Source organism: Ictalurus punctatus, unplaced genomic scaffold (genome assembly GCF_001660625.3).
Source record: "Ictalurus punctatus breed USDA103 unplaced genomic scaffold, Coco_2.0 tig00006849, whole genome shotgun sequence".
NCBI lineage: Eukaryota > Metazoa > Chordata > Actinopteri > Siluriformes > Ictaluridae > Ictalurus > Ictalurus punctatus.
In genome coordinates, this window is record NW_026521123.1 from 60,001 (window position 1) to 70,000 (window position 10,000).

The 10,000-nt window shown below is 40.5% G+C and overlaps 2 protein-coding genes across 6 annotated transcripts in view; one reads left to right on the top strand and one right to left on the bottom strand.

The window, feature by feature from the left end:
- The window catches only part of LOC108264942 (ribonuclease inhibitor), a 23,899-nt gene extending 17,456 nt beyond the window's left edge, over positions 1-6,443 (bottom strand). Inside the window, exons 1-4 of one of the 5 annotated variants that reach the window (XM_053679327.1) lie at positions 5,920-6,443; positions 5,048-5,478; positions 4,651-4,719; positions 3,320-3,493 (exon numbers count right to left, since the gene is read on the bottom strand). In XM_053679327.1, the coding sequence (XP_053535302.1) occupies positions 3,320-3,493; positions 4,651-4,676 (200 nt within the window). In that variant the 5' untranslated portion in view covers positions 4,677-4,719; positions 5,048-5,478; positions 5,920-6,443. Of the gene's footprint in view, positions 1-3,319; positions 3,494-4,650; positions 4,720-5,047; positions 5,543-5,919 lie in introns of all 5 variants that reach the window. The other 4 variants (XM_053679328.1, XM_053679326.1, XM_053679324.1 and 1 more) reach the window with 4 other exon arrangements.
- Positions 6,444-8,822: 2,379 nt separating this feature from the next.
- Positions 8,823-10,000, top strand: part of LOC108265150 (5-hydroxytryptamine receptor 1A-alpha-like) — a 1,348-nt gene continuing 170 nt past the window's right edge. Inside the window, exon 1 of the mRNA XM_017467286.3 lies at positions 8,823-10,000. This exon is cut by the window's right edge and continues 170 nt beyond it. Within this exon, the coding sequence (XP_017322775.1) occupies positions 8,922-10,000 (1,079 nt within the window). The 5' untranslated portion in view covers positions 8,823-8,921.

Below are 10,000 nucleotides of genomic sequence, written 5' to 3' on the forward strand. Positions count from 1 at the left end.
CAAGTCCCTCAGACATCAGTGGTTGTGATGGATTAGGAACTGGAGTGATGTAGCTGAGGTTGAGGAACTGTCAGAGCCACTATTCACACACCATAATGCTAATGCTAACATTTCTACTGCTGACACTGTTCCTGATGCAGAGATCCACACTTCATATTTAGTTTCAGGACACGCCCATTAGCAGAAATTTTCTAGCACAACAAATATAAATTGTGTACTTTTTTACTTGAAGAGAATATTCTTCAGAACAACTTCCCCGTGTTTGCTCAGTGCACTGTATGAAGTGTCTTCTAAAGACGGCTGTTGGTTTATAGCAGGGGTGTCCAAGCTACGGCCCGCGGTCCAGTTTTTATTGGCCCGCGGCAAATTCTGAAAATATAATTGAATATGGCCCACACAAGAAGCTTGAGCTCGACTCTGTTGCACTTCTCAGTTTCAACACTAGATGGAGCCAGCCACGGAAGCGGTGCTTCTCAACCGTTACCGCTACTAAACAAAATTAAGCAAAGAAAAACTTTTACCGCGAGTCACCATAAATGGCAGCACCCAAAAAACGAAAAATAGCAAGTGAGTGTAGAAGATTTCAAACACGGTGGGAAAATGAATATTTTTTCAAAGAAATCAATGGAAAGTGTGTCTGTTTGATTTGCAATGAAGATGTTGCTGTGATGAAAGACTATAATGTCCGTCGGCACTATGAAACCAAACATCAGAGCTACACATCGTACACCGGTGCCGAATGAACACAGAAAGTCAAGCAAATGGCAGCTAGCCTGCAAGCTCAACAACAGTTTTTTTTGCGTGCAAAGAAAATACAGTTAAACGCCACAACAGCAAGCTATGAAGTCGCTAAACTTATTGCCCAGCACGGCAAACCGTTCTCAGACGGTGGTTTCATAAAGCAGTGCCTCATCAAAGTCACAGAAATAATGTGCCCGGAGAAAGTGCAGGATTTCAACAACGTGAGCTTATCCAGAAATACAGTGGTGCGAAGAATCGAGGACTTGTCAGCTAACTGGAAACTTCAGCTGAGCGACAAAGCTTGTGCTTTTGATTTTTACTCGATAGCATGCGATGAGAGCACAGATGCTACAGACACTGCGCAGCTGTTGATTTTTTTGCGGGGAGTAGAGGATAATTTTTGCTGTACTGAGGAGCCGCTTGATATGATGAGCCTAAAAGGCACAACGACGGGTAGAGATATTGTTGAAGCTGTGTCAGAGGCAGTTGAAAAGATGCGGCTTAAATGGGACAAACTCTGTGGAGTAACAACGGATGGAGCTCCGGCCATGACGGGCGATTGTAAAGGAATGGCATCGATGGTGTGCGCCAAGGTAAAAGAGAGCGGAGGTGAGGCTTTTAGGATGCACTGTATAATCCACCAAGAAGCACTGTGTGCCAAGACTGTCCAGCTGGGCGATGTGAAGAACACTGCTGTAAAAACTGTCAACATAATTCGAGCTAGAGGACTGTACCACAGAGAATTTCAAGCTTTCCTTTCTGAAGTGGATGCTGAATACGGGGATGTACTCTACCACTCTGAGGTGCGCTGGCTGAGCCGCGGCTATGTGCTGCAGCGGTTTTATTCGATGAGATCAGAAATCGATCAGTTTATGAAAGAAAAGGGCCGACCTCTTCATGAACCGAGTGACCCTCTGTGGCTAGCCGACCTGGCATTTTTAGTTGATCTTACTCATCATCTGAATACACTGAACAAGAATCTACAAGGCAAAGAACAGCTGGTGCCACAGCTGTATGCGCACATGAAAGCCTTCTGTGTAAAGCTCCGCCTGTTTGAGACGCAACTACGAAGCTGTAATGCTGCACACTTCCCTGCGCTGTCTGAAATCAAGTCTGCTTTTCCAAAGGCCGACCTTTCTGCTAAAAAGGAGAAACATGTGTCTGTGATTGCATCTCTCGTGACAGAATTCAACCAGCGTTTCCAAGATTTTTCTGTCACTGAAAAACAAATCAAGCTGTTCTCGACCCCCTGGTGGATGCAGAAGAAGTGGAAGAGAGTCTGCAGTTAGAACTGATTGAAATGCAATGCGATGATTCTCTGAAGAGTCAACATCAGCTTCTCTCCCTCTTTGATTTCTATCAGAGTTTGGATAGTGCCAAGTTTCCTCTGATGAGACGCCACGCGAAAAGAATGATGAGCCTGTTCGGCTCAACATACATCTGTGAACAAGCATTTTCTCTGTTAAATCAGAACAAAAGCAGATTGAGAACCACAATGGCTGCTCTGTGAAGTCCTTCGTGTCTCAACCACCAAACTTTCTCCTGACATTTCAGCCATCCTTCAATCCAAAGGACAGCATCACTGCTCCCACCGAGTGCAATGTTCTTCACATTATAGGTGAGTTAGAAATAGACACACTGTTACGACCCCCGTGCCACCTACAGGCCTGTTCGTTCCAGTGCACGGGCAGTGCAGTTCCAGTTATTAACCCGACTCTTTGCAAACACACACAACTGACATTGTATTTAATTCATGCCACACTTTTTACTTTAATAATGAACAGTTCTTTATTCATTTTAAATTTTAAACCCTAAACTGTTTGTTCGTATTCATGTGTCAATATTTCACCTCTAGTGTGTGGCCCGGCCCTTTGTTTATTTTTCTGTATTTGGCCCTCACTAAAAAAAGTTTGGACACCCCTGGTTTATAGGGACACGACTTTTTTCTGTATGTAATGAATCATTTCTTTTCTCGGCTGTCCCAGTGTAGAGGTGCAGTGATACAGAGATGATCTGACCTCAGTATCTCCAGTGTACAGTGTGTGTGTGTGTGTGTGAGTCTGTACCTCAGTATCTCCAGTGTACAGTGTGTGTGTGTGTGTGTGTGTGTGTGTGTGTGTGTACCTCAGTATCTCCAGTGTACAGTGTGTGAGTGTGTGTGTGTGTGTGTGTGTGTGTGTGTGTGTGTGTGTACCTCAGTATCTCCAGTGTACAGTGTGTGTGTGTGTGTGAGTCTGTACCTCAGTATCTCCAGTGTACAGTGTGTGTGTGTGTGTGAGTCTGTACCTCAGTATCTCCAGTGTACAGTGTGTGTGTGTGTGTGAGTCTGTACCTCAGTATCTCCAGTGTACAGTGTGTGTGTGTGTGTGTGTGTGTGTACCTCAGTATCTCCAGTGTACAGTGTGTGTGTGTGTGTGTGAGTCTGTACCTCAGTATCTCCAGTGTACAGTGTGTGTGTGTGTGTGTGTGTGTGTGTGTGTGTGTGTGTGTGTGTGTGTACCTCAGTATCTCCAGTGTACAGTGTGTGTGTGAGTGTGTGTGTGTGTGTGTGTGTGTGTGTGTGTGTGTGTGTGTGTACCTCAGTATCTCCAGTGTACAGTGTGGGTTCTTCAGTCCAGCAGAGAGCAGCTTCACTCCTGAATCCTGCAGGTTATTGTTACTCAGGTCCAGTTCTCTCAGTCTGGAGGAGGTGGAGCTGAGAACTGAGGACAGAGCTCTACAGCTTTCCTCTGAGAGATCACAACACTGCAGTCTATAAGGAAATGATGATACAATAGGATATTAGTCCATGTGAGTAAGCAAAGGTTGTACCTGGCTGTAGAACGTCTTTTAGTTCTCACAGACAATGAACTAAATCTCTGCAGCGTCTCCTCTCTGTGATTTACATAGCAGCTGTAATTATTACACTCATTCCAGCAAATACATCTGATGGAAATCAGCATGTTTATAATTATTGTTATTATCTTACAACTACAGGAAGTCCATGATAAAGTCCGCTGAGATGTGTGTCATGGGTCGTGATCCAGGTAAAAGTTCCAGGGTTCTGGCGTCCCAGTTGGTGATCAAATGGAGAGACGTGGGCTTAATGAGACTCGTGAGTCATTGTGTGGAACCTGCATCTGTTTCTTTCCCATAAAACACTAAACCCATGAGTACTGAGAGTAAAAACGCAATGCTCAGTCAGTCAGTAGTTATGAGTAATATGCAGTGAACACTGGAGACTCACAATAAAACACGGCTGCAGTTATACTTCTCAAACTTGCTGTAGGAAATCATGGCTCACAGCAGTGAGATTTTCACTTCTGGTGCGTGTGTGAGAAGAATTTCCAAGCTTCCAAGTTCAGAGCCAGAACAGAATCTAATGAAATTAATAAGGAACCCAGTCAGGTGTCAAGAGGTGACCAAGAGAAGATGAAACTAGAAGCCTACTGATGGTGGAACACGAACAGATGTTGGTGAGTCCAGAGTATTTAAACAGCTGCACACTGTCAGAGTTGGATTCATGGCACTTCATCACGTGTGGTATTGACCCCATTGTAGAACCATGTCTGGACAATATCTCAGTTACATGAAAGGGAAATGTTATAAACAGCCATGTTTCCACAGAACACAGCCTGGGGTGTGTGAACCTGGAGGATGAGACCAAGATTGGAACTGAGCAGTCCATGAGACAGACGAGGAGACAGGAGGAGAACTTCTCCCATTTCTCAACACCGCAAATCAAAGAAGCTGGTATTTATTTTTGGATCTGAACGTTTCATTTCCATCTGCAGAAGCAGGATTGCCAATCCTTAATGGAAAACATGATAAACACCTCAACTGGTCTGGAACCAGCTCCGTAAAACATCCTCCATAATCCCTTACACACACTTTTCTCACATCACACTGATTCACATGGAGCTCGCTTACCTCTGACCGGCTGTCATATTGTCCATAGAGGATTGTTAAGAAAGTTATGGCAACCCCTGCAGGATACAGCTGCAAAGTAGATACATATTATTATTGTTATTATTATTATTATTATTATTATTGTTATTATTATTATTATTATTATTATTATTATTATTATTATTATTTAGAAATGGACTTGATCCACACCATAAGCATTTGACTGTACATATTTCCTTATAAACAGTGTATATAATAAATGATCAACTTTGACTTGAAATTGAATAAAACCCTGCATAAAATTTACACAGGGATTTACATGAGATTAATTCCATACAGTAAACCATGAAAATACAAACAGTTCTCTTAGTGTAAGTTTATAGCTTTTATGTATTATAACTCGATATTCAGTACTCACTGTGTTTTCACTCGGTCCTCTCCTCACAAGCTGCTCAGTTTCAGTTTCATTATCTCACAAACAGTAGAGCTGCCTTTGTTTCCACAGACGTCAGGGTGGAGACACAGACCTCTGGATGGAGACACAGACGTCAGGGTGGAGACACAGACGTCAGGGTGGAGACACAGACCTCTGGATGGAGACACAGACGTCAGGGTGGAGACACAGACGTCAGGGTGGAGACACAGACGTCAGGGTGGAGACACAGACGTCAGGGTGGAGACACAGACCTCTGGATGGAGACACAGACGTCAGGGTGGAGACACAGACCTCTGGATGGAGACACAGACGTCAGGGTGGAGACACAGACCTCTGGATGGAGACACAGACGTCAGGGTGGAGACACAGACGTCAGGGTGGAGACACAGACGTCAGGGTGGAGACACAGACCTCTGGATGGAGACACAGACGTCAGGATGGAGACACAGACGTCAGGGTGGAGACACAGACGTCAGTCTGCAGTGTAGAATTTGTTTACAGTCTGAATGTAAACACTGTAATAGCTGCATTTGTACTGAAAAAGTCAGTCCACAGTGAAAATCCTGTATTTCCTTTTTAAAATTTAAACAGGAAACTGTAGGAACAAAGTCGTTTAGTTCTTTCCACGCTCACACACACACACACACACACACACACACACACACACACACCAACAAATACATAATTTATTTATAACCCTTTAAAACAATCCAAGTTACATGGACTCGATATGTTCTAACATTCTGTCATCACACAGTTTACAGTGAAATGTCACACAATTCTTATTTAATACTTCAGTGTATATGTTGTGTGTTATATATATATATATTATAGATTTATATTTATATACTCACTGTGTTTTTCCTCTAAACTGCTTTATGTTCCTCTCGTCGTAAACTTGAGTTTCTTTTTCACGGACCTGAGGAGGAAGTGAGGAGTTTGCATAATGGAAAGTGACTCGCCCCAGTTGAGCTGGAGTGCAGCTGATGAGGAGACGTGATTAGTGCGCATGATCTTATATTACTGAAAGAACTGAAAGAACTGAAAGTTTTAGCATCAGTTCCTACAATCGGTTATTCACACAATTTCTTTAACAGTGAAGTTCACAGTGACACAGCAGAATTCAACCCTTTATCCCGTTATACCTGCAGATGGCAGCACAGATCCACTGCTGAACACACACACAGACACAGACACACACACACACACACACACACACACACACACTCATATACACGCACACACACACACACACTTACAGTCATTCACACACTCATTCACACACACATTCACACACTCATTCACACACACTCACACACAAACACAATGTAGTGGTGTTGATTAAACATTGTAACAATGAACACATCACGTTTATGCAGAATAATGCGCAGATGATGATTATTATATAGAATGATGTGTAAGTGTATTTTTATTGTCTGTACACATTCAGGGTTCATGTACTGTATCTCTATTATACTTTCTTATCATGGATTATTTATACCATATCATTAAGGTCATGGATGTGCTTTATTTATTTATTTGTTTATTTATATTTATTTATCCTGTGCACATCTGTAAATAGTTAGTATTTGTTTAGTGTGTTACATGTTTCTCACATGTGTAACACATCTGGCAAATAACATCAGACTGATCTGGTTTATTGTTTACTGTACCTGTGATTATTTAATCTGATATTACCAGATATCTTAACATGCGGTTTACATGAACATTTAAATAATCTGATTATTGATTATTGTAGACGCGGAATAATAATCAGATGTCAGTGTAATAATGTAAATGTCAATTTAACTGTTAATGTTGTGCATTTATTTGTATATTTTAGCTTTAAGAATAAAACTCAACAAAGTGGTTTTAACACAAACCAAAAGTAATACTATTACTACTCCTACTCCTACTACTACTACTACTACTACTAATAATAATACTACTACTACTACTACTACTAATAATAATACTACTACTACTACTACTACTAATAATAATAATACTACTCCTACTACTACTAATACTACTACTACTAATAATAATAATACTATTACTACTCCTACTACTACTACTACTACTACTACTACTAATAATAATAATACTATTACTACTCCTACTACTACTAATACTACTACTACTACTACTACTACTACTACTACTAATAATAATAATAATAATAATACTATTACTACTACTCCTACTACTACTACTACTAATAATAATACTATTACTACTACTACTCCTACTACTACTACTACTAATAATAATACTATTACTACTACTACTACTAATAATAATAATAATAATAATAATAATAATACTATTACTACTACTACTACTACTAATAATAATAATACTATTACTACTCCTACTACTACTACTAATACTACTACTACTACTACTACTAATAATAATAATAATAATACTATTACTACTACTACAAATACTACTACTACTACTACTACTATTACTACTAATAATAATACTACTACTACTAATAATAATACTACTACTACTAATAATAATATTAATAATAATAATAATAATACTATTACTACTACTACTACTACTACTACTACTAATACTACTACTACTAATAATAATAATAGTACTAATAATACTATTACTACTACTATAACTACTACTACTAATAATAATACTACTATTACTACTACTACTAATAATAATAATAATAATAATAATAATACTAATAATAATAATAATAATAATAATAATAATACTATTACTCCTCCTCCTCCTCCTCCTACTACTACTACTAATAATAATACTAATAATACTAATAATACTAATACTACTACTACTACTCCTACTACTACTAATAATAATAATAATAGTAATAATACTAATAATAATAATAATAATAATACTATTACTCCTCCTCCTCCTCCTCCTACTACTACTACTACTAATAATACTAATAATACTAATACTACTATTACTACTCCTACTACTACTACTACTACTAATAATAATAATAGTAATACTACTACTAATAATAATAATAATACTAATAATAATAATAATAGTAATACTACTACTACTACTAATAATAATAATAGGAAATGTTGCTTTGTGATCATTTGATGTGTGTTGTGTTAAATTAATTTACGTTAATTAATCTACATTTTGTTTCTTTGCAGTTTCATTTACACATAAATAAATAAATAAATAAATAAATAAATAAATAAATAAATAAGATCGTTAATTAATTAATTGGAATAAACATGCCCAACAGATGATGAAGATCTATACTTTGTCTTTTATTTCCTCTTTTTCTTGTTAGCATTAGTTATATAAAACACGGTGAATTTGAGGATGTAAATTTGGCGTATAAATAAACTTACATTGTCTAATAATCGGATTATTCAATGTCGATGTTTTTATTGGATAATTGTTGACCTCAGATCAGATTATCTGTGCGCATGTAAACACATGAGTGTAATAATGCAGGTGTTAATAATGCAGGTGTTAATAATGCAGGTGTTAATAATGCAGGTGTTAATAATGCAGGTGTTCATAATGCAGGTGTTAATTGAAGAGTGTAAATTATTTACAGATGTTGGTTTGAAGGTTGAAGCTCCTGAGTAAAATATCTCTAATAATAATTTCTGCAATAGGAAATGTTACAGATGGAGGTGATGTACAGCTCCGACACTGTGGGGTGTAAAATCCTCCTCCTCCTGACTCGCCGCCTATAAATCTCACACACACACACACACACACACACACACACACTGAGCAGAGTGGAGGGAGCGTCAGTGTGTGAGCGCTCACACAGCCATGCGTCCACACACACCGAGCGAGGCGAGTTCAGACGAGTGAGTGCAGCATGGAGAGGACGGACGTGAACGTGAGCGTGAACATCACCGAGGTTCTCGGAGAGCTTTGCTCCACTCTCACCTCACAGCTCATCACCTCTCTGCTGCTCGGAGCACTCATCCTCTTTGCCATTTTGGGAAACACGTGTGTCATCGCCGCCATTGCTCTGGAACGATCTCTCCAGAATGTGGCTAATTACTTAATTGGCTCGTTAGCGGTCACGGACCTCATGGTGTCAGTTCTGGTTCTGCCCATGGCTGCTCTCTATCAGGTCCTGGACAAGTGGACTTTGGGTCAAGAGATCTGTGATCTGTTCATCGCTCTGGATGTTTTGTGCTGCACATCTTCCATCCTTCACCTGTGTGCCATTGCGCTGGATCGTTATTGGACCATCACCGACCCCATCGACTATGTGAACAAACGGACCCCGAAACGCGCCGCCATGTTAATCAGCCTCACGTGGATTGTCGGATTCTCCATCTCCATCCCTCCAATGTTGGGATGGAGGAAACCAGAGGACCGCTCCGATCCCAACGCATGCTCCATCAGCCAAGATCCAGCGTACACCGTGTACTCCACGTTCGGCGCTTTCTACGTCCCGCTCGTCATCATGCTCGTGCTTTACGGACGCATTTTCAGAGCTGCTAGATTTCGCATCCGGAAAAACGTCGGGAAGCGTCGGCGAGTGTCGGCCAGGATCCCGGACCACGATGAGATCACAGTAAGCATCAGTGCCAACGGAGCCACAAAACCCAAACCGGAGTTCATGGAACTGAGAGAAGAAGACTGTAAACGCCACATCCTGCCGCTCTCTAACTCCTCACTGCTGGAGCAAAAGGACAGGAAGAGCGCGGAAACGAAAAGAAAAGCGGCACTGGCGCGGGAACGGAGGGCAGTGAAGACGCTCGGCATCATCATGGGTACCTTCATCCTGTGCTGGCTGCCGTTCTTCACCGTGGCGCTCGTGCTGCCGTTCTGTAAGTCGCGGTGCTCGATGCCCGACTGGCTCGGAGACGTCATCAACTGGCTCGGCTACTCCAACTCTCTCCTGAACCCCGTCATCTACGCCTACTTCAATAAAGACTTCCA